Source organism: Aquila chrysaetos, chromosome Z (assembly GCF_900496995.4).
Source record: "Aquila chrysaetos chrysaetos chromosome Z, bAquChr1.4, whole genome shotgun sequence".
In the NCBI taxonomy this organism is placed as follows: domain Eukaryota; kingdom Metazoa; phylum Chordata; class Aves; order Accipitriformes; family Accipitridae; genus Aquila; species Aquila chrysaetos.
Window position 1 is genome coordinate 74,612,916 of NC_044030.1, and position 25,161 is coordinate 74,638,076.

Consider the following 25,161-nt stretch of genomic DNA (forward strand, 5'->3'; position numbering starts at 1 on the left):
AAATATATTTAATATTGTCAGCAGTTTCTCTCAAGTAATTGTAAGAAAAGACTTTTCCCTCAGTTTTAGATTACCAGGATAACATTGTTTCACTCCTTTAGCTAACCAGTGTGCCACTTGATCTGTACATGTGGCATTAATAATAGCCTTTAGCATGCAAACACAAAGCTTTTTTATCTTGTTTTTATCAACAAGTTTGAAGCTCGGGGAATCTGTTTGAGAAATGTTCATGTTCAGAAATAATTGGACATTGAGTGTTTATATCAGTTTAATTGGAGTAGTAATTTTTGGTAATTGTGTTCTTTTACAGAGGAACTCCACAGTCACTTAAGCAATTCAAGTGTAAAGGTACAACATGTACTCAGAAAAAGACAAAGAAACAACTACTTTTACGATCTCATACTGAGGACTTCCTGAAAAAGAGAACACTGAAACAGAAAACAATTATTTGTCCAACAGTTTTCTCTGCTCCCACTGATATTGCTAATTACTGAGCATATTTGTGATTGAACATTTATTCCCCTGCAGCCAGGTTCTTTGTTAGTCTTACCACAGTCATAAAGCTTTGAAGAGAGACTCCAGACACAGACTCAGCCAAAATGGCCTGTCTTAGTGAGAGGGAATAAAGAAACTGTCCTAGAGCTAAGGTCGCAGCTTTCTTCATCATTACCCTTCTGATGCTTGCAGGCACTAGGATCCAGAAGATGCTTCTCCTCCACCCAACCCCATTGCCTGTGTTCACCGAGAAAAGCTATTTGGGGATGGCATCCAATGGATGGAGCTTTGAAACTCAAAGGGGATAATGGAACACATTCAAAATTGCAACTTCATCTGACCCTTTACTGCCCAGTGCCAAGAGATTATTTGTTTCCCCCTTCTGTGTCCTTCCTCATCGTCTCTTTCCCTCATATTTAATCCATAAACTTTTCACACTTTCCTCCATTACCATGTTCCCTATGCTACTTTCAAAGTCCTGTTCCTTTGCTTCCTGTAAAGTTTTAGTCATTTTAGTCTCTCCACAATAAACTTTCACCTCTACACCAGCATCTTTCCCCAGAAATGTCAAAAGTAGCAAGACATTTCATGCCATTGCATTGCTCATTGAAAGTCTGTGTATAATTAAAGATTAATAGAAATTTTTCATCACGTGTTTTCATTAGAAAAAAAAAGTTAGAATAAAATTGCTATTATTTGCTTAGATTTCAGAAAATGTTCTACTGAAAAAAATCAAAACAAAATGCTTTATGTTGATACTTGGTGATATTTGTTAATTTTGGAATTTTGAAAATTTGCATATATTGGCTTTGGTTGAAAAAGAATTTGTGACATTCTGAAGTGAATTTTCTAAAACTGATTCTCCATAGGCAGTTTCCACTTTATGGGATATTTTGAAAATATTTTGCATTGAAAATAATCTTTAGTTTCAAACCAAAAATATTCAAGTTTTGACCTGCTTGTTATATCCTTTTCTTCCACTCTGTATTATTGGTTATTTACATTTTCAGTTCTTAAGAGCAGAAACTCTTCTTTGTACAGTACCCAAGACAGTGGATTCTGTCTTTGTTCTCAGGGTTATCATAATAAATATGATTTGAATAATGATTATTTGATGTAGGAATACTTGGGTGAGAATCATTGTCCTCGTTAATGCAGGAGGTAAGGTCAATTCTATCATGATCCTTTCTGATCACTGATATGAACAAGCTAGTGCTTATGACACTATTGTAGCTTTTGTAAAAAACACGTTTTATGTCAGTCATATTATGAAGGCATGCATCACCAGTTCATTATATCACTCCTGATGAAAGCAGTCATGAAAGCAGAATGAAATTTGCCAGTAGGATAGAACTCTATGTTTTGATGTAGTACCAAGTAGTAGAAATCAGAAGCAGCAGAGGACAGTTTATTTTATTTAGTGATGGTATTCATACATTTTCTCTTAGAATTAGGCTTCCTTTTGAGTGTGGTACAATTCCAGAATTTTTTACATGTCTCTGTGATCTAGAGCTACAAGGCAGCTTGTATTTGGGGAGAATTCTTCTATTTAGCCAATCTTGAGTTAAACTGTGTTCCCAGCATGCACACTGACAGCCAGATTTCTGGCCTCTAAAACAGGGAGCGCTTACGGAGCTCCATCTTTAAACTACATTTCACCTTATGTCATGGTTGAGTAACTTCACTGCAAACATTATTTCTGCCATATTCAGTTGTATGTTATCTATGCCATTTTATATATGCACATAAAAAAGAAACTGGTTATCACCCTCAATTAAATCTGATCCTTTGTAATGGCATAATGTCTAGATGCCAAATAATTTCATGGTATTTTTATTGTTCTCATTAGCTTTACTGAAATGGAGCCAAACAAAAGGGTGTCTGGTATCTGAGTAATGCGGCTTCCCACCTGGTCTCCAGGCAATACAGACCATTCTTAATGTTAGTGGTAAATATATTCTACTTTGTTTCAAATTGTTTAAAGAGAGAAGATTTTATAAGAAAAAGTATGATGAAGTTAGTCATTTCAAAGTTAGTATTTTAATGTATAAATAGTTTTTCTTGCTCTGGCTGATAAGTGGTCTATTGAAGCTCATCTAAATTATTTCTTGACAGCATAGTGTGTTCAGATGGGATGACAAAGAACAGTTAGGTAAACATAGTGGCTTTTTTTGGTAAAACATTTCATTTCAGTCTATTAGAGGCAGCTGAATCAGGTAGCCCCATAGATATGAGACTGCTATAGGTCCATATCCTCAGGTTCTGCCAGTACTGAAGCTGAGCAGCTGCTCCCAATGGGTGGGCACACGGACAAAATAAACGCACACGGAGGCCACACATATCAACAAAGATGTAACATATACATTTACACGTATATGTGTGTATTGCACAAAAAAAATGGACTGCTTTATTCGTGTCTTAGGTGCTCAGTCAACCCAATAGCTAGCCCCAGATCCTCTGGTCTCCCCAGTTGCGGGGGGGTTGCATATGAGCCTGGAGGCTTGCAATCCCATTCCTCACTGGCTAAGCCAGCTGCAGGTTCACTAGCATCCAAACGTACCCACTCAGAACAGAGCACATCCAGACAGAAGAGTTAGAAATAGGACTTAATGAGAATATAGGGTATACTAGGGTGATGAGGCAGACATCTCAGTCAGACAAGCCACCAGTTTACACTTAAGTGACTCCTTTATTCCCCTTTTCACCTTATTTTCCCATGCTTGTTTCTTCCCACTCCACTTTGATCCTTTCCTTTCCTCCCCAAATTCTTTCCCGCCTGCATCCCTTAACAAGTGCTATACCTCCTTCAGTCTGTGAGGCATATGGGGAAGGGGATTTGTTTAGTTGGCTCCTCCTGGTTGATTCCACACAAGGGACAATGATCTGACTGTGCTTTGATAGTCATAGGCGTAGCCGATTCCCTGTACCCCATTTTCACTGATCAGGCTGCTAGGGTTCCTCCCGACCCCTTCAATTTTTATCTGATCCTATCCCGGCCTTTGTGTAGATGGTGATTAGCCTGTAATCGCATAGCCTAGCACAGTCTACTGGTAAATCTAAACTGCATCCTAAATTGCTACAAAATTTTATTGAAACAGATAAAGGAAAGAGTGTGCAGTAACACGGTATTTTACCATAGCTGCTATTGTTCTGTGTTTAAATGTATTGACTTAGAGTGTCATTATCTGAGTCAGCTAATACAAAGGGTGATTTTTTTTGCTCTTTATGTTTTAGAAATAAAGTAGTGATACTTCCAGTAATATACTAATCCTGGAATTCTCTTCTTTCACAGATTATCAAGTGATCTGACATTCATGAAAGAGAGGAACAAAAATCTTCCTCGCACACATGAATCCTTTAGGTAGGAAAGTGGACTTCATATTTCATGACTATGCTATGTATAAATAATAATTAAATTATTATAGCAAGATAATGACTGTGGAGTTGGCCTTGGTAGCTGGTAGAGATGAACTTCCATCATATTTCAAGAGCAATTTTCAAGTTCTAATGTAAATTCTAACTTTCAAACTCTAAAATTTTACTCTTTACAGCTTATGCTTTTCTTGTCTGTAAAAGACTGCTGTAAAAAATAATAATCCTGAAATTATGGCTAAATGTACAAACCACCAGGGAAGAAATAGAATATTCAGGAGCCGTGAGACTGGTAGAAGAAGATTGCTATTGTTAGCTAAATCATGTTTCATTGGAAAAACAAAGGCAGTAGAGGTGGTATTCAGAAAAGAAAAAAAAAAAGAACTAGTAGGAAAAGATCAGGTTTTAGCTTTTGTCATGTTCCTAGTATAAGTCTGAGCAAAGTACTTGATCATTCTCTGTCTTGGTTCCCCATCTGTAAAGTAGGGATAATGGTGCTTTCTTCTTGTTGTCTTGGCTTTTCTTGTCAGTTGAGATGTTGAAAGTTTTAAAAAGAGTTTCAGGTTCAGTTCTGTAAAAACAATAGGAGTTAAGTGCATAAGTATTTTGATGGAGAAGTGTCCTACTTTCAAGAATCTGGGATTTCATTATTTTTCTTTTCAGAAAATGACTTAAGTCTTCCAGACTGAGGAGCACATCTCCATGGGTGAGAGAAGTTGTTCCGTTCATCATCACGTTGACTGCTAATCCAAGGAAGGACTACAAAGTGTCATTAGGAGAAAGTTTGTTTAAGAGAGAAATTTAGGAAAAATATATTAGAAACCTTTATATAGGCTTTTCAGGTGAAATCTAAAAGAACTTGTAGGTGATTCCAGTTTATGCAACACAGAAATATGAAGTGCTTGGTCCCAAGAAATTAACTGGATGCCTAGGTTCCCTTACACAGCCAACAGCAGGAACTATGCATCCTCACAAAGCGCTCCACAAAACCTATGTGCTAAAAGTAGCCATCTGGAATCAGTCGCAAGAAATTCAGATCAGAGACATGTCTGAACTCCCTGTCTTCTCTGGAGCCTATACATCTCCATGAAGGCTGTACTGGGTGCCTTAGGGATTCAGAATTTGGAGACTTCCAATTAGGGCTCATTCAGAGAGGGAAAGCAGAGCTCTGGTCACACTGCACATCCACAGTTTTTAATTCATAGTATAATCCCAACCATCACTGTCATTCAGAAACACATCCAGTGATAGCGATGCCCAGGTCTTGGCTAGGGACATATATCAGTGCTGGCATTTGAGAACTCAGTGTGGGAAGGCAGGCTCATGCAATGTCCACAGTATAGTTGAATGTATGGCCAGTAGAATTCTGGATGGTCTAACAGACTGCCACATTCTTCCTTTAGTCTCTTCTTTATTTGTACTTGGTTTCATACAGCTGTAGTTCAGCCTTTCAAATGGTAATGAACTGCAGTGTTTTGAGACTCCTTAAACTGCCTTCCCCCAGGCCTGAAAGACAAACATTGTTTATCATCATAACTAGTGGGAATGTGAATCTTGTTCAGTACAGATTGGTAAAATACTTTCAGCTTTAGATTTCTTTAGCAGCAGAAGTAAAGCTTGTGATGCACATAATGTCATTGCCAGCAGGTGCTCTACAGTTGTTACCCTACCTGCAAGCCTGAAAACACTGCAGATAGATAGAAAATTTTTCCATCTGTACAGAACTGAGTGAAGAGTTCTCTGTCAATCTCAAGAAATTTATCCATCAGCATAGCCAAGAAAGAGAGAAAAAAGAATGCAAGAACTAGAACTCAATTAGGACAAGGGCATTTTTCTCTCAACCCTGCTCCACAGCATCTGATTTCAGTATTGGTATTTAACTTTCAGCTTCATCTAGTAGCATTGCAAGCACAGTTTTCAAACCTACAATTTCATAATATTATTAATTGCAGAGTAGGGTTATTTTACAGGAATATCTAGCAATTCTGTGCATTCTAAAACCCCAGTAATGGTTTCCATTTCCATCAAGGCACACTGTTTTCTGGGGTGCAATGTGCAGCTGTTGAATACTATGTAACAGCTGTGTTGAAAGGGGAAATTCAAATATAATGTCAGAATGTAACAACTTAGTTGGAATTAAATCAAAACATTCAAAAAGAAGGTGTATGATCTTTTAATTACCAGTTACTCAGCCCTTGATTTTGCATGACATTCTGGCAAATCAACATCCACTGTGTCGCTTGTAGAAGAATGCATTCAGTCCTAAAAGTAAGGCATTCCCTCACAGCATCTTCAATAATGCTCGTTACTCTTTTATGAAAACCTTTTCAAATCTTAGATAGGGGAGACACACTTTTGATATAGCTATGACAAAGTGTGCATTGTTTTTTCTATTAAAGCAAGTATTTTTAAAAAACAAGACATCTCTCCAGAAGCCTTATAAACATTATTTGAACCACAAATACCAGGCACGAGGCAACCATGGAAACATAGGCACTGGAACAAATGGAATAAGGTTAATATGCCTGGAGCCTCCTGACCACTGCTCTGCTGCTGCTTACATTGCTTCAGAAAGCAATACAAATATCAGAATGAAGCTTTCTAAGATGCTTTTAAGCATGACCTTAAAATAAATAGAGGTTCTGACAATTCTTTAATAGAAAATATTTTGAAAGCATTAAATCCTGAATGTAAAATAGGACATCCAGTCATCTCATACTTCTGCACAGTTTTCTAACTGGTAATAATTCAAGGTATTCAACTTGAATTGAAACACTGGCCTGGAAAGCATATATTGGATCACCAAGTCCAGTCCTCAGCTATCACAAACAATGATGTTATATGTATTTCATAATACATCAGACTACCTGTGAAAACTAAATGGAATTTTTGTGTTTGGAAGACTATTCCAGAAACTCACTGTTGTGATGGTAACATTTTTCTCTAATTTTTTGAGCTAATTATGGCCATCTATTCCTGTTCCAGCATTTGCTAGAGTTTACCCATTCTTTTTTGCCCTCTTCTAATACTAATCTCCTGCTATGTTTATAGAAGACAACCATCCTTTTGTGGAGTAAAAAGCCAATTCTTTATGTTGTCATCATGAGACAGCCTCTGTGTCCCCTGCTCATCTTTGTAGCTGTGTTCTAAATCTGTTCTAAATGGGTTAACCTGGAGGGTTTTTTCCCAAGTACGGATGACCAGAACTGTACATAAAGTTCAGTCTGTGACACTAAGAGGTCCGTATTCCTCCCCAGTATCTCTCCTGTTCTTCTTCACAGCCACATTACAGAAGTGCTTCATGATCATCTCATTTTTAAAAAACAAATGGTCCCAATGAAAAATACTTGTTTTCAAATGCATTAATTTCATCCTATTTCTATTAATTTGGTTCTTTAGGTCTGCGGTTTCCAAAATTATCCCATTTTCCTTGCAGAGGGCTCTAATACAGCTCTTTCTTAATGATGCCTCTCTCTTTTGTCATATTGACAAATTCCATTCTTTTACTCACTGCAGGCAGTTTCTCTTATCTGTCAGTTCTTCACACAGAAAAGATATGTCTGTAAAAGTAAAAAAAATAATCATGGTACCACTTCCCTATAGGGAAGCAGAGTATGAGTCTCAGTTTGAAAGAGCTGTATTTTGCAAATGTTCTAACTATTTTTAGAAATAATAAAATATTTTAAGTGGTATCATATGTACATGAAATAGTTACTGTTTATGGATCGTTATTTCACCTTCACTTGAGAAAATGTGCCTTGTTCTTGCATGAGCTCAATGGGGTGTGCTCCACATGATGTAACACCAAGTTTTCAGCTCATTTCTGAAGCTAAACACTAACATTTGTGCTTGCTGTTTGTTTACAGTCATAAAATTTGCATGTGCTTACACAGACCTGGAATTTTATTTAAATGGTTTGCTCTCCACTGACTGTATATGCACAGATTGCTGTAAGTGAGTTTAAAACTAACCCAGATGCAATTCTGCAGCCTGTAGCTCAGTTACATGCGTGAAACATGCCTGGATATTCAGAAGTTGCATATGGAAACATAGCCAACTGTTGTTGTTCTCCTCATTGTCCACAGTAAACATGTTTTAGATTCAGTTAAATTAACTGATACTTCATTTGCCCTTGCGCTTGAAAAACATTTGTATGCTGAGGGATTATAGTTTCTTGATACAGAAAATGAATTGCATAATGAAAATTGAGTCATCCGATAAACCACGAAGAATTTTTCCATAGCAAAGAGGCAGCTTGTTCCCACACTGTGCTACACTGAGTGGGTTTCAAGCATACAAATACCTGTCAGATGTGCTTGGTAGGAGTGGAAAGCTGAGGTAAGGAGCTTCCTATTTAGACAGTAAAATGTTCTTCTTTAGTTTCAAAGAATGAGGTTTGCTACCGAGAATCTAATAGCCGACTCCAGTCACCATCTCCAAGCAGGAAGCATATTGGTGGGAGAAGCAGGAGGTTTAATTTAAGTCATTCTGTCTTTTCTTCAGGCTAAGCAAACACATTTAGCAGCAAGAGGGACTCCTGATCACCCTGAGCTGTAACCTGAATTCTGAGGACATCTAGTGGTGTCAGCCCACTACAGGGACCGGGCCTTCACAGCTGGTGGCTTCCCACTTGCACCTCTGTAATTCAGCCGACTTCTGCAACACTGCCTCTGGCCTTTGCAGGCTGAAAAAAGAGGGATAATTGCATCCCATCTTGCTTTTTCACCTAATAAATTAACTGTGAAGTTACGCTACTTTTTGCTTGGTTTATTTTCTCTGATCTTGGCATTTCCACTTTACTGCAAAATCAGACGCAGTAAAAATAATGAGTTGAACGCACAGAAAGAGTAGCATTCTTCAGCTCAGGTGATCCTGACATTACCAGTCCCAAATGTTCAGAAGTCATGAGGTTGGCTCAAAAATCATAAACTTCTAAATAAATTTTGGATATTTTCTATTTGCCTGCTGTTTTCAGGACTTTCAAAGTTCAAATATGTTGAGCTCTTATTTATATCAACAGAGATAAAAGTGTATTTTTTGTTACTAGAAGGCTGATTTCTCAGGTAAATTAATAAGTCTAAAAGTTAGAGCTATAAGAAAAGCACCCAGTGTCCCAAGATGCGAAATAAATATGCAAGATTTGTTAATGCTACGGAGTTGTAATCCCAGCACTGCTAACCGTTCAAAGACCTTCAGGAAGACCTACTTACTACTCTGTGATTCAGGTGTTCTACTTCTGAAGTGGAACAGTAGGTGTTGCTGCACCTTTTTGAGAAATAACAAGAATCAGTTAGCTGCAATTCAAAAAGTACTTTGATCAAGCCAAGTGATACATATTACATGTTAAGCATTGTTATTGACTATTGCATGATGGTGTATTTTTCAGTGAGCCCTTGATCTGATATTTCCTCCTGAAGACAAGCCGACATCATGAAGCAGAAATTGACATCATCAGCTCGAATTATTTTGCTACTTGCTCTGACCGCAGTGGGTCTGACTGGTAAGTACAACACTTTCTCGAACACTTGTTTTTCCTTGAAACACTTTCTTTAGAGAAGTCTGAGGCTTTACCTGATCTATCCTGACCACCGCTGGAGCCTGTACATATTTAAATTACTTTATTCTAAAGTTTTGTATGGAGATTTTGAAAATGGCTTGAGTCCTCTCTTCTTTTTATAGTATTAATTTAATGATTATGTGGTGGTGATGATGAAAGGCACTCACTCCATCCCTACACTCACTCCATGCTTGTCACCTTCTTGAGAATTAGCATCATATGAATGGTAACACTATTAGAGATAATGATATGGAACTTTCATAAAATAAAGGTAAGCTTAGGTTGAAAAGCCATATGCTTTTCATGACAAAATGTATGTAAACTTATGTCCTATGTTCTTGATAGAAGTTAAGGACAAGTAGTCTTAACAGAAAATATTCTTAAATATATTGGGATTATTAGCAAATATTCAAGTACTTAATTAATACATTCAGGTTGCCAATACACAAAATACTCCATACAGCCCATGGATTCCTTCTTTTTATTACTTGTCTTACCTGTAAGTTACCTAAGTTACCCCAAATATGTGCAGATAGTGGAATTTTGGTTCTGTTGCAAAGTTGAAAGTGAAATTTAATTTTAAGATGAACTTAAGATAAAAATTTTGGATATTTTAGGAAAAAACAGAAGGTCATACATCTACTTCCAAGCTTTTTAATTTAATTTGGAGATAACTGTACACTTTTTAAGTTTAGGTAACAATGAAATTTTCATTTGAAAAAGAGAACTAAAGTAATTTGAGTAGCTATTTTAGAAGTTTGAGGTAAAATATATTTATGTTTCAGAAAGTTTTGATGCTTTCTCCAGGCAGATTTATTTGCCAAATTGAGTCCATAGTTTCAAATAATTTTATTGTCCTCGAAAAAACATTCCTTGCTGAATTTATCGTTCAACAATAACAACAAAAAACATTGTCCAACTCCAATATAACTAGCTGTACTTCTGTACTTCCCTAGGTCAGTCATACCCTGGAAGACCTAAGATAATAAGATGTCGTTCTCTAGAAAAGGAAACCTTTTCTTGCTGGTGGAAGCCTGGCTCAGATGGAGGACTTCCTACCAATTACACCCTGTTGTACAGCAAGGACAGGTAACAAACGGTGCATAGGTATTTTGTAAGCGATCAAGTGATGATTAGGGCAGAATGAGGGAATGATAACATTAATTTATAAAGGTGTTTTTATGAATCCATGTTAGATAGCCAACAAGGGTTGGCTACATGAGACTAACGGCTTTCCCGTGTTGGAAGAAAACATGACCACTACCAGTCCCAAACCTTCAGCCTGTCTCTACCGAAACTCCTCGGACCTAAAATCCCACTGGTCGAAAGACGTGCTGGGAAAGGTGTACTTTGTCCATCTTATCAGGAGGCGCACAGCTTTTAGCTGAATGGCGTGCTTCTCTGAGGAGGGGAGCATCAAGGCACGACGGGGGGGGCCGTGGGGCTCCTCTGGGGCGGCAGGGCAAGGCCTCCATCCAGGGCCCATCCCACCGCCCCAGCCAGGGATCCGGGCAGGCTGGGGGCTACCCAGCCCTGGGCGCCAGGCACCTCCCCGGGGACGGGGACGGGGACCGGCTGCGGCCGGGCCGGGCCAGGGCGTCAGCCCATGGGACGGGGCTGGCTTGGGGGGGGGCCCACGGCTGGCAAGGGCAGGGCTGTGGGGAGCTGGAGACCAGCCCTGCTGCGGTGGGCTGAAATGGGGGCCTGGGACCCGGGCGGCGCACGGGGAGGCCCCGGGGAGGCTGGGCAGGGGCAGCGAGGGCTGGTGGTGCCCTCGGGGCCCTGCCGAGGAGCTTGTCCATTACCGTGCACGGCAACCCCCCGTCCGGAGAAAGTCTCTAGAGAGTCTTCGCTTTCCCCTTCTGGATCTGTAGCCAACCTTGTGGTTCCCAAAATGGAGTAAAATCAGATGTGGGTACTGCATCTCAAACGTTACTGGTCTGGTAGAGTCTGTGACTCCCTCATCCTGTTTAAGAATACAATCTGTATATGTTTAGCAACTTTGCTTAACCTGTGCTTTTTTGTATAGCTGTCCTTTCTTCCTGAAAACAAGAGGTCTCAGAACTGGACCAAGTAAACAGGGAGGCTCAGAGATTAAATTTCTTTGAATAAATCCAGTGAGGTTCAGAATAGATAAGGTCAAGCCTCAGACCTCCCGGCTTCAGTTAAACAAACTCCAAATTATTTGGTATTAATTGATCAGGAAAGATGCAGCCTTTACTGAAGTTACCACTCTCAACAATGACCTCAGAGCTTTTGTTTTATGAAGGTCCAGATGTTCCAATCTCAGTCAAAACAGAAATTTTAATGAGCATTTTAAGTCATACCTATCACAGCCTAGAACAGTCCTGCGTGGGGATGGATAGGAGTGCTTATCTGTTTCATTAAATCTGCTGAACACCAGGCACTGCCAAGCACTCCAGATCTGGGCCAGAGTTGCCTTTCCTAGCTCATTATCTCTCAAGTACAGTCCCCTTCCTTACTCCCACCTTTTCTTTGTGAACTGGAACAAAACTGCCTGGCAACTAAAAGACCTTGTTATTAGCAGTGCATAGAGCCCAACAGTGGGACTAAAGCGCAACCTTGAACCCTCTCAGCTGGTGCTTAGGGTTTGTGCTGTACTTTACATCTGGGGTAGTAGTCTGTACTCTGAGTACATCACCCAGTTCAGCTTTAATTAAGTACAAAACAATCCCTGTCCTAAAAAAATGAAGACTTATATAAAGGTAATAGGTAAGAAATCGTGAATTAATCAAATATTTTTTGTTGAGACAGTTGCGATGATGATGATCATGTTAAAAAGCAGGTAAATTAATGTCTTTCTGAAAACAAAATAGTCAATAAAACACTCCTCTGCCATAGGGCCCATCAGGTTACTTCCCAGGGGAAATATGTAAAGAAACTATTTAGCAACTTTTCTTCTTTAGTCAAAGTGAATGTGTTTAATTTGCCTTTTAACTTGCTTTTAAACATTTTTTAAAATTGCCTTATGCTGTCTCTGGAAATTTGTCTTTCCATTCTTTTGTTGACATTCCTATGTATAAAAAAAGGGGATAAAAGCATTCATCCTGAACAACTGCAGTAAAAATAGCAATGAAGCATTTATGGTAGTAGCATTTGACACTCACTGAAATGTTTCCCAGAGGTGGGATTATATATAGGTTTAAAGTTAAACATTTCAAATTTCTTTGCTGAACCTAGGCCATTACTAGAATATGATCTGCTTTGCTTCATTTCCTAAACTTTTAACTTTTTAAATCATTTTATTTCAGTGAAGAAAAAATCTATGAATGTCCAGACTACCGAACATCAGGTCCCAATTCCTGCTACTTTGATAAAAACCACACTAATCCCTGGACAACATATAATATCACTGTAATGGCAAGGAATGAGATTGGATGTAACAGCTCAGATCCTCAGTATGTGGATGTGACCTCCATAGGTAAAAAGGGAAGAATGAAATGGAAAAAAACTAGTTGGAGATGTATGTGGTTTTTGATCCCAGAACAAGTAGTGGTAGAAGACTTTTCTCCTCATGATGTGAAACTTGCTATGGAGGAGCGTTTATCTACAGATGATCTAAAATATGCATTTTACTTATAAATTAAGAAACTACATATTTTATTGTCATTTTAACTTTGGCTGAAAAATTGGCTCCAGTTTCTAGTTATCTCCAGTATTTCAATTAGACTCAATGACAGTTTTGTAGGTTCCTAGCACTGCAGATGATAAAACTTTCAGATTAGGTTAAGCTACCTAAATTTTCCAAATGTAAACATCTTTCTGGCTGCTGGCATTGCAGTCTTGGGAGGGTAAAAATAACTGCCTAAGCACTCTGTGGGCTTTTTGTAGTATTTCGTATTCCTAACTCCATTCTGCTTTCTGCATATACATAATCTACACATTGTAATGTTAAATGTACTTTTTATGAAAAAAGCTATGAAATATCTGACATTTTAATTTTGTAAGAGTGGCCTAATGCAATTATGATTTGTATTTCCTTAGCCTGACAAATTCAGAGTAAAGTCTAAGATTTGCTGATACTGTGGTAAATCAGTAGCCAGTTAAACATTATTAGGGAGAAAGGAAAAAAAGGCTATTGTACTATTCCCTTACAGAAGTGCTGAATGATCTGAAATTAATGTGGTGAAATACAAAACTGTAAAGGAGGTGCCTTTTCTGAGAGAAAATTAAGTCATTAATGGCAAACTTTTCATTTATACAGTTCAGCCAGATGCTCCTATGAACCTCTCTCTAGAAACAAAAACATCTGCTAGCATAATGCACCTTTGGGCAAAATGGTCTCCACCTCCATTAGCTGATGTCAGCTCTAATTCACATGTATATCACTATGAGCTACGACTAAAACCTGAGGAAAAGGAAGAGTGGGAGGTAATGGAAAAATATATTTCTTGTATAAATGCACTTTTCAGTGAGTCTTGTCTGAATTTAACTGATATTTTAAAAGTTTTAGTTTCTGTAAGGATAGAAAAATTAATGTAACCAAATCTGATTAAAGAAAGAAAAATACTGTAGTGGTTTGTAGAGACAGTGAAATTCAAGGTATTTGTATAATTATCCTAATGTCATATACTAAAAAAACGTATTTAGTCCACTGACACAACATTTAATTTAAGTTTTGTCACTGTGTCTGTTCCCAAGTGTCACAGTAAAAAACTGCTCAGATCATGTAGTTTAACCCAAATCAGGATCAAAGCAGTTTATTGATTCATTAAGATATAATTAACAAGCTATCCGTTAACTATGCAGTCAAGGTCAGTATCAGCAGTACCACAGATAAATCACAATACTGAGCACTTAAAAACGTTAATAGGCACCTGCAAATTCATAAACACACTTCTGTAATTAGTCCCAGAAATATGCTATATACAGAAATTCCCCTTGCCCAGGAAGGGTAGGTTACAAGCACACCCCACCCTCCTGGGAGTACAAACTCCCCTATTTACGCCTGCTTCTGCAGGGGACATGGATGCTTTAACTTAATGTGAACCCCTGTCCCTTCTTACAGTCTACTAAGACACACATCAGTGAGAAACGACCCACACGGTCACATGCATACACCTAAGTGTGGGTTCCTACCTGCTGCAGCCCACGCTGTCTGGAGTGCAGCTACTCATGGCATCAGAGAGAGAGGCTGCTCTGTCTGGCCCAGACTGCTGGCAGAGCAGCTTGTGATAGCATCAAACTAAACTTCAGGACTGCTGAAATTTCCCATCTTTCCCTACTATTACAAATTTTCATACTTCTTCAATACTGCTTTTCAAGCTGAAGCTTTTTGTTTCCGAAGTCTCTCAGTTATTCCCTAGTTACTATTTAATTGGGCTGAAAGTCATTACCACCATCCTCTTCAACATGATCACTTGGGGGCAACCCCCTTCTCAGAAAATTTCGGGTGTCCTACTCACACACACTATTTCCATTGATGTTCCCAGCTGTTGCCATTTTGCTAGGAGTGGGCCACAGTACTCCTACAGCTGAGATACCAGGATAAAATATCATTCTTAAAGTCATAGTCAGATGGCCTTAATGCTACCTAAATTGTTGATGCCTTAATGAAGGAGAAAGCTGTGGGTCTTGAAAGACTTCTGAAGAGAGATTCAAAGGGCCTGAGGAAGGCACTTAATACTAAGCACTAAAACTAGCCACTAAGAAGCATTACACAGAGGGTTTATCTGTGAGTTGGACTACCTGTAGTGTTCCTTGCATTGTGGATCTGATGGAGTACTAACTTATAGGAAGTCTATACTTAAATATGTTCTTGAGAACATGTATCAGAATCTCAGTGTCACTGAAGTGAGTTTTTCTGTTAAGTCACTACCTTTTCCTCTTTGTAATTCACATCTTATAAAATACCCAACTGAAACCCTTGCCTTTCAGAAGTCAGTGACACAAACCTACTCCTTTATGGTTTATTTGTTAAAGTGGCCCAATTCTTTATAACTTTTCCCGTCCATTTTCTTTTCCAGACAATACCTGTTGGAGTTCAGACAAGGTACAAAGTGAATAGGTTACAAGCTGGGGTGAAGTATGTTGTCCAAGTCCGTTGTATGTTAGACCTTGGAGAATGGAGTGAGTGGAGCTCCAAAAGGCGCATTCAGATCCCCGATGGTGAGTGGATGATTGCTGTTCTGTTAATTGCTTTTAAATTCTAGCCAGTTCAGTGTTGTGAAAGGTGTCTAAATAGCAGCCCTGAAAACCCAGTTCCTCACACAGATACTTCATAGTGCTGGAGAAACAGCTTAGTGCATTGTATTGGGTTTGCGTGGCAAGGGTTTGGTAGCAGGGGGGCTACAGGGGCGGCTTCTGTGAGAAGCTGCTGGAAGCTTCCCCTGTGTCCAACAGAGCCAATGCCAGCCGGCTCCAAGATGGACCCACTGCCAGCCAAGGACAAGCCCATCAGCGATAATGGTAGCGCCTCTGTGATAACAGATTTAAGAAGGAAAAAAAGTTGCAGGGCACACAGAAACGGCAGCCAGAGAGAGGAGTGAGAACGTGTAAGAGAAACAACCCTGCAGACACCAAGGTGATTGAAGAAGGAGGGGGAGGACGTGCTCCAGGTGCCAGAGCAGAGATTTCCCTGCAGCCCGTGGGGAAGACCATGGTGAGTCTGTCCTCCTGCAGCCCATGGAGGTCCACGGTGGAGCAGATATCCACCTGCAGCCCGTGGAGGACCCCACGCCGGAGCAAGTGGGTGCCCGAAGGAGGCTGTGAGCCCGTGGGAAGCCCACGCTGGAGCAGGCTCCTGGCAGGACCTGTGGATCCGTGGGGAGAGGAGCCAACACTGGAGCAGGTTTTCTGGCAGGACTTGTGACCCCGCAGGGGGACCCACGCTGGAGCAGTGTGCTCCTGAAGGACTGCACGCCGTGGAAGGGACCCACGCTGGAGCAGTTCATGAAGAACTGCAGCCTGTGGGAAGGACCCACGCTGGAGAAGTTCATGGAGAACTGTCTCCCGTGGGAGAGACCCCACGCCGGAGCAGGGGAAGAGTGTGATGAGTCCTGCCCCTGAGGAGGATGAAGTGGCAGAAATAACGTGTGATGAACTGACTGTAAACCCCATTCCCCATCCCCCTGCACCGCTGTGGGTGGTAGGTAGAGAATCTGGGAGTGAAGTTGTGCCCGGGAAGAAGGGAGGGGAGGAGAGAAGGTGTTTTGAGATTTGATTTTATTTCTCATTACCCTACTCTGGTTGATTGGCAGTAAATTAATTTTCCCCAAGTTGAGTCTGGTTTGCCCGTGACGGTAATTGGTGAGTGATCTCCCTGTCCTTATCTCGATGCACGAGCACTTTGTTATATTTTCTCTCCCCTGTCCAGCTGAGGGGGGGGGGAGTGATAGAATGGCTCTGGTGGGCACCTGGCATCCAGCCAGGCTCAAGCCACCACATGCATCTTACCACACTTGGTATGTAATTGCGTATTTAGTCTTGTTGATCCACTCAGGATCATCTGCTGAAACTGGCTATGACAAACAGGCTGAGATTTACTAGGAAGTCACTTCTGATACAGGTGTGCCTAAATAATTTATTGTTCCTGTCCCTCTATTTAAAAATTATGTTGATTTCATCTGTAGCTATAGATATGATATATATATATATATGATTGATATATATATATTGCATAGTAATGGTACTTGTGTAAGAATCATTCATTGTTCATTAGTAACTGGACTGAAAGCACTGCCATGTCTAACAGAGCATAACACTTGCAGCTACCACCACATGGAAATAGTTATCTGTGTTTTGTTGGGTTTGAGTGGACACATTAAATATGAATGACATCATATCTTGTTGTCAGACACTTTCGCCAGGTTGTCTCATATCTTCTGTCACTAATTGTATTATTCATTAGTTGACATGGAGATTGCTGAAGTACTGTTAATAGAAAAATATTTTTAAAATGTTCCATTTTCAGATCTGCCTTAGGCAATTAGAAATTTGGAAAATCAATGTCCCTACTCTAAATAGTAAAAAATATATATTATTGATGTAATAGGACCATATTTTGCCACAAATGCATAACTGCAGAAGTTCCAATCACATCAGGGTTTTGACTAGCATCATCCTATTCAAAATTTAAGCATTTTGCTCTGCCCTACTCTAAGTGCTTTGCTTGACACTATAAAATCTTCATCAGGAATCCAAATAAGTATAAATTGCTTGGCAGCAATCAGGCAAGTAGCCTGAGTACGGAGCATAACGTCACTTTACAAGGAAATGTGAGAGCTGCTTCTTTGTATCTTTGGAGTCAGCTCAGCATAGGTGCTTCAGAAGAGAATTACTGGCAAGGACATAAATAAATGGGCAAACACATTCTTCATTTTTTTTCCTGTAAAAGCCAAAACGAATGACAGCATTTTTTTAAACAATCAGAAGCATCTTAAAACACATTTTTTAAAGAAGAAATTGTTTATGTAGACAATAGATTGGATAGCAGAGTGTATTTTAAACCATTTTATAGAACCTGCTATGACAGTACTTGAGCACAGCTTGTTAGATTTGGGGGCAGAGAAGAGCCACAGCCAGGGAACTAAAACATAGTTCCTCAGCATAGCTGCAGTGGGAAAGTATTTTGAATCCAGGTCAAAGTAGCAGGCTGCTGCCCTAACCACCAAACCATCCTTCCTTTCCTGTGCTAATATGAAGCAAAACTTTTTCTTTCCATGTAGAAAAAAAAGTATTTTTCTGTGCTCTGCTTGACATTGTTTTATGAGTTCAGGGTTGACCTAATGCTGTAAGCTTACTAATTAGTTCATTTCTTTATCCCTTACAGGAAAGTCACCTCCTGAAAAGCCTACAATAATAAAATGCCGTTCTCCAGAAAAGGAAACATTTACTTGTTGGTGGAAACCAGGTTCAGATGGAGGACTTTCTACTAACTACACTTTGCTTTACAGCAAAGAAGGGTAATAAGCTGTGTATATTATTCAGTGTTTTATTGGAAGGACCTGGAAAATCAATGCTGATCAGTTTTGCATTTAGGAGATGTCATTTTCCATAGCACGTCATTTTGTCCAAGTGAAATATTCTGGAGCAGCACTAGCAACAACATATTTAAGGTTGAAATAGGATCTCTTTATAATGTCAGGTTTTTCAAATTTCTGTGAATTCTTCTGCCTTGAAAGATAGACTACCTTGAAAATTGCCATGGCTCAGGAATTGCATATGCAATACAAACACACAGCCCTGTAGCTCTTCAGCCACGCAGCTCCAGAAATAAAGCTTTCCAAAATTACCAGATAGTAAAATTTTCATCTTATGATAATGCTTATTTTGCACAAGTATTCATAGGCTGTGAATGCCTCCTGGCTTCTGCAGTAATCTTGGTCCTGGAACTTAGATCAAGTGCTAAACATTCATTTTAAAGGAGTAGTCAATATTTCGTTTGGGTCCTGTGAACTATTTTTCATTCACCCAGCACTGCTCAGCCTTGCACTGACCTAACTGGATGCTGAACTCTGTATTTGTCAGCTGAGAGCCAGGTCTTAGTGGAAAAAGACAGATACTGGTCCAGCCAGCCAGGGCAGAGTATGAGGTCCACAACCACAACTTTCTCTTTTGTTATTGTGCGTCACAGAGGAGCCTGGAAACAAGTACTACATACTCAACTTTCTCTCCTATCTATCCCTGCTCCCTTTGGGAAGCTTGGGAATGGATTTGGAGGACAGGTACAAAGTAGATTTTTTTAAGGAACAGGTAATGAAAGACCAAAATAGATTCTGAAAGGATATTAATGTAATATGCAGAACCTGTGTAAGTGTGAAATGAACATTGGAAATACTCAGTTTTTAATAGATGGGTTGGAAGACTTCAGCAATCACTTCTACTGGCTCTCTGGAACCTGTAGGGCCTATGGAGTGGACAATGGCATTCAGAAAAGTAAGAGCTGCAATCTATTAGTCTGCTGCTGCATCTACAACAGCCTAAATTCTTCAGCCTTTATAGTCTTTATTTTGGGGGGAAAATGCTTACTACAATCTCTGGAATTGTCCAATTACTCTTTAGTCTGAAAGCAGTTTTCTGATTTTCTTCACATTGCCAGGCATGAAAAATCTGATCCAGCACTAAATAATGCTGACCTACTAGTAATCAAAGTCAGGTGTTTTAGTCTGTGTAAACTAATCACTATGATTCTTTCATTTCAGAGAAGAACAAGTTTACGAGTGTCCGGATTACAGAAATGCGGGCCCCAATTCTTGCTACTTCGATAAAAAGCACACCTCTTTCTGGACCATATACAATATTACTGTGAGGGCAACTAACGAAATGGGAAGTAACATCTCTGATCCTCATTATGTGGATGTGACTTACATAGGTAAGAGAGGACAAGTATTTTCTGTGAAACCAAATAATTCAGAATTATGGGTTTTGACACAAAAATTCTAATTCCAGCTCTTCTCATATAAAGTATTATATCCAAGTTAAAAAATTTCAAGAACAAATAAGATCTTATCTGGTGTAATAATAAATCAATATTCATCCCTTTACCATTTTATTTTCAAAGGAAACCTAAAAATGCTAAAAGCTTTAAAATTGCATTCAGACCATTTATTGGTTTTCCATATTTCTTTCAGTCAAGCCCTAAGAAACATCATCCAGCTAAAATCTTTTTCCACTCTACCAGCAACTGAAATCAAATTGATCTTGTAACTAATAATACTTAAATTTGATTACCTAAAAGTAGTTTCCAGACCCAAGAGAAGCCGAATTAGGGTTTTTTTATAGCAGTGTACTGATAATCTCTTTTCTCAGACTTTTTCCACAGAGTGACTGTGGACAAGGATTTAGGTTTTCTTCTAAGGCAACAGAACGTTACCACCAATAACCATTTTGTTATCAAGGATCTGGCTGCCAGGAGTCTTGCAGCTGGAAAAGGGCTGCTGGAGACCAGGCTTTATATTTTACCTCCACGCCCTGACTACTTACTTGATGAAACTGTGCATCAGACAGTGGTAAAATACATGCACGATATGCAGAAGCTCTCCCTCTGAACTGAGGAAGCTGCAAGCCTGACTGTAGCAGAAACCCGTGTTCCATTTTTGTTTATTTTTGAGATATAGACAGGTTTTTAATATTACTGGTTTGTTTTATTTTTAAATATCCTTACGAATGCATGTAGGGATTATGCTGTTGTGTTTTCTCAAGGTAAGAGATGCGGGGGGGGGGCAGGTGGGCAAGTTTCATCAACTACATCTGTGTTTTCAGAACTCCTAACCATATATGCCAACTTTGATAAGATTATGGTAAAACACAACTTTCATAACACAGCATTAAAGATGTTAACTTTGAAACACAGTTGTGGGGAAAAGCAACAATAAATGGTAATGTAAGAAAAAATTATTTCCGGTGATAAATTATTAAGGCAAATCTCAATGTGAACTTAACATATTTACTGTTCTTCAGTTTTTTTCTTCAAATTCATAAATCCATGCTTACTTTATCAGGAAGCTCTTGATACCTGTATTCCAGCACCAGTTCTGAATTACTAGACACAATGGAGGTGGCAACTTGTGACTCACACCGTTTTATATTTCTTCCTAAGATGCAAGGAAAAAATCCTTTAGACTCTTATTGTCAGTTCTTTTATTTTAACAGTACAGCCAGATCCCCCTGTGAATGTAACTCTGGAATTAAAAAAGTCAATAAATAGAAAACCGTATCTGGTCTTGACATGGTTTCCACCCCCTCTGGCTGATGTCAGATCTGGATGGCTTACCCTTGAATATGAGTTGCGGCTGAAGCCTGAAGAAGGAGAGGAATGGGAGGTAAGGATGTTGCAAGTTTTTGCTAGATGATGTTTCCTGATCAATTAGATTTTGTCAGCTAGGTCGCATGCCTGAATGTAATGAACCAGGCACACTGAATAGTTCATCGTTTTTCAAAAGTGCTTGTGTGATCTATGATTTCCTACTGAGAATCCTGGTATCTCAGATGCTGTTGTGTGATAGCAGGTGATAGAGAACTTATTTTTAATTGTGGCCATTATATATTAATCATATTGGCTTTACAGTAAAGTTGTTTGTTCTCTTTTAGTCAGGTTTCTTTTGTGATAATTTGTTCTTAACCAAAAGCACTTCTTTGGTAACAGAAAGCTCAGTGACATTATGTAAAATCATTTAAATTTGTACAAATAGTCATTAGGTGATAGTTGTCATGGCCACATAATAATAATTGTCTATAGCCAGGATCTGCAATTCAAACAACTGGGCAGCAAATTAAAGACTCCAGCTATTGGTATTAGGCTGCATCCCCTTCTTGTCTGCTGCAATACTTCCCAGCCATCTCTGTATCTCCTCCTTCCTTCCCCCTGCCACTGCACTTCCCAGCCCCCTGGCCCTTGCAAGATCCACTTTTTACTACCCTGTGCAGTTCCACCAACTCCACACTCCTTTTCTCTCAGCATTTTCTTCCCTCATCTCTGTTTTTTGCCTCCTTCTCCTCTCACCATTGCAGTTCCCACCATTACCACAGTTCACCCCTATTTGCCATATGCTCGTGATATGTTTTTGTAGTAATTTGAACAATATACTAGAGCCAGATCTCATTCCCACTGAATTATGTTAGAAAGCTGAACTATAGAAATAAACTAAATGTACCATTTTTCCATGCCCGCATAACAATTATTAGGAAGCTATCCAGATTCGTTCTATATTCCCAACTTGGTTATTCAAGACTGAAACCTAGCTGTGATTTTCATAGAAAAATGTCTTAATTTTATATGCATTTTATGGTTTTTATTTAATTTCCAGACTATTTTTGTGGGACAGCAAACACAATATAAAATGTTTAGTTTAAATCCCGGAAAGAAGTATATTGTACAGATTCACTGCAAACCTGACCACCATGGATCATGGAGTGAATGGAGCTCAGAAGAGTATATTCAGATCCCTACTGGTGAGTGGCCAGGCATCCCTTTGGTAATTCTTATTACATGGAAGTTCATGTAATACTTTTGTTAGCTGTTTGTAGCATCCATGCAGAGTGACATCCCATAGTTTCCTTAGGACAGGTAAGAACATCATTTCTAAGGTAACACAATTCTCAGCATCCCTGCACCATACCCAGTTAGCTTTCCCCTTCATTACTTTTTGGAGTTAAGGTGAATCAATTTCTTTACTTATTTAAACCACATTCTTTCTGTTTATTGCCTCATTTGTTCTCATGATGGTAGTTTTTAATTAAAAGAATACCAGTAACTGCATTAAAACTGATACGTAGACGACAAAGAGCAACTGCCTCCAGACATTAACAGCTCTTCATTACTCTTTATCTGGAATGAATTTGAAATAAACACCTCAATGTAAAAAGTGTCATGTTACAATAGAAATCCTTAAAAATATATAATCCTAGATAATTTAACCCACCATTTAATTAATTGTGTGATATGTATTTCATAATAAAATGACTACAGTATTGGCATAATTGAATTTGAACACAATTGCTATAACTGGCTGTGACAAAATTTCCCTCTTCATACATTTTTTGTATCATTCAAGAGAGTATTTCCTGCACAGTGCCATTAATAAGAAGTATATTTATTATAAGATATTACAATGATTGTTGAGATCTATCTATGCTAATAAAGGCCTCTAGATTCAATACCAAATATGGCAAGTTAGACCAATTTTTAAAAAAAAGTAATCTGAGACTTTTTTTGCATGTCGACTATGCATACGCTAGATGTGTGTTCTTAAATAATTCTGTTTGTTTCCTAGACTTTAGAGTAAAAGATATGGTTGTGTGGATCGTCGTTGGTGTCTTGTCATCTCTTATATGTTTAATCATGAGCTGGACAATGGTTTTGAAAGGGTACAGGTAAGTCACCAATTTCACAATTACATGGAGTTGAAAATCTCACCAAACTTTTCAAAAATAGACTTCTAACATTTGATTCAATTTCCTATGGGTTATGTGTTCTCTTATAAACTCTAAATTACAGGTATTTGACTTTAAATTCACAGCTGATAGAGAGGTATTTCTGTTCTTTAGGGATACCAAGCTAAATTCTCAGTTGGTAAAGACATGTCTCTATTAGATCTGACCATCTTGGTTAGCCATGTAAGTATTCAGCACACATAATTTGGAGTATCCCTGCTCATGTAGAAGACATGACTTTTGGTTTTACCCTAATTTCCTAAAGGAAACAAGGTTATATTATGAGCTTGTCTTTCTGCCCACCTGTCTGTCAATGCCCCAAATAATTTATTAGAACACTGGCTAATTTCAATCAAATCTGAAAGAGAAAGGTGTCACAAAGCTTATCACTTTTGTACAAATCTTGCAAAAAGTACTGGCTGAGTAGAAGAAAGAGATAGAAACTGTTGATGGAAAAGCCATCAGAAGTCATTGACCGTAAATCCTGGTCAGCTGACAGTCAAGTATATATATACAGGACCACTAGTCCTCCTGAACTGTGCCCCACATAGCTGTTTCTTAGCCAGTGATGAAGTTACAGTGATATTGGAGAACTGGAGGTTAAGGGACAAAGGACAATAAAAGGGCATTAGCAGTGTTACTTTTCCAGTTGAATAACTGTTCTTTTTCCTATAAATACATCTGAGGGTAACTTACAAACTGTGACTGGATTTATAAATTACCTGGCTTGAGAGGTAGACAGGAAACAGAGGTCCAACAGGGAGGTATCAGATATGAAAAAAGTGTTTAAAATGTCAGTCACAGTCCGAGGAAATGGGAGAACAAATAGAGAGATAGGGCCCATACTTACACCTTGTGTGTTTCGTTGTTTTTTTAGAATGATAGCCTTTATCCTACCGCCAGTTCCGGGACCGAAGATAAAAGGCATAGATACACATCTGTTAGAGGTGAGTACCCCTGATAACAACAAAAGAATTCACCATTAGTTACTTTTCCAAATTATGTACTAGCAAACACAATTACAGTAATAAAGTATAAACCACCTTCAATTAATTTAATCAATGTTAAAAATAAGCGACACTTTCAGGTTGATCCTGTGGAGGGTATGTGTGAGACTGTTGTGGTTTAACCCCAGCTAGCAACTAAGCACCAAGCAGCCGCTCACTCACTTCCCCCCACCCAGTGGGATGGGGGAGAGAATCAGAAGGAAAAATGTAAAACCCGTGGATTGAGATAAGAACGGTTTAATAGAACAGAAAGGGAGAAACTAATAATGATAGTAATAACAATAATGAAATGACAATAATAATAAAAGAATTGGAATATACAAAATAAGTGATGCACAATGCAATTGCTCACCACTTGCTGACTGATGCCCAGTTAGTTCCTGAGCAGCGATCTGCCCCCCTCCTCGGCAAACTCCCCCCAGTTTATATACTGGGCATGACGTCACATGGTATGGAATATCGCTTTGGCCAGTTTGGGTCAGCTGCTCTGGCTGTGTCCCCTCCCAACTTCTTGTGCCTCTCCGGCCTTCTTGCTGGCTGGGCTTGAGAAGCTGAAAAATCCTTCACTTAGCATAAACACTACTTAGCAACAACCGAAAACATCAGTGTGTTATCAACGTTCTTCTCATACTAAATCCAAGACATAACACTATACCAGCTGCTAGAAAGAAAATTAACTCTATCCCAGCCAAAACTAGGACCGACAGTCTTGCCTTGCAGTAGTAGTAGGTGGGCATTTGAGAACAGGGTTTGGGACCGCAGCTGTTCCTTGGGACACCACAAGAGCCAATGCCTGTGTCATCTTCCTGGTAGTTCTTACAGAAGTTGCTCTCCACA

General features: G+C 39.1%; 1 protein-coding gene across 13 annotated transcripts in view; it reads left to right on the forward strand.

Annotated features, from left to right (window-relative positions):
• Window positions 1-25,161, forward strand: part of PRLR (prolactin receptor) — a 124,898-nt gene that overhangs the window by 97,376 nt on the left and 2,361 nt on the right. For 8 of the 13 annotated variants that reach the window (XM_030004294.1, XM_030004298.1, XM_030004303.1 and 5 more), the window contains 12 exons: window positions 3,788-3,856; window positions 9,254-9,367; window positions 10,381-10,513; window positions 12,697-12,866; window positions 13,650-13,816; window positions 15,412-15,553; window positions 18,216-18,348; window positions 19,588-19,757; window positions 21,038-21,207; window positions 22,192-22,336; window positions 23,158-23,257; window positions 24,195-24,264. In XM_030004294.1, the coding sequence (XP_029860154.1) occupies window positions 9,298-9,367; window positions 10,381-10,513; window positions 12,697-12,866; window positions 13,650-13,816; window positions 15,412-15,553; window positions 18,216-18,348; window positions 19,588-19,757; window positions 21,038-21,207; window positions 22,192-22,336; window positions 23,158-23,257; window positions 24,195-24,264 (1,470 nt within the window). In that variant the 5' untranslated portion in view covers window positions 3,788-3,856; window positions 9,254-9,297. Of the gene's footprint in view, window positions 1-3,787; window positions 3,857-4,543; window positions 4,621-7,888; window positions 8,206-9,253; window positions 9,368-10,380; window positions 10,514-12,696; window positions 12,867-13,649; window positions 13,817-15,411; window positions 15,554-18,215; window positions 18,349-19,587; window positions 19,758-21,037; window positions 21,208-22,191; window positions 22,337-23,157; window positions 23,258-24,194; window positions 24,265-25,161 lie in introns of those variants that run through there. The other 5 variants (XM_030004304.1, XM_030004300.1, XM_030004305.2 and 2 more) reach the window with 4 other exon arrangements.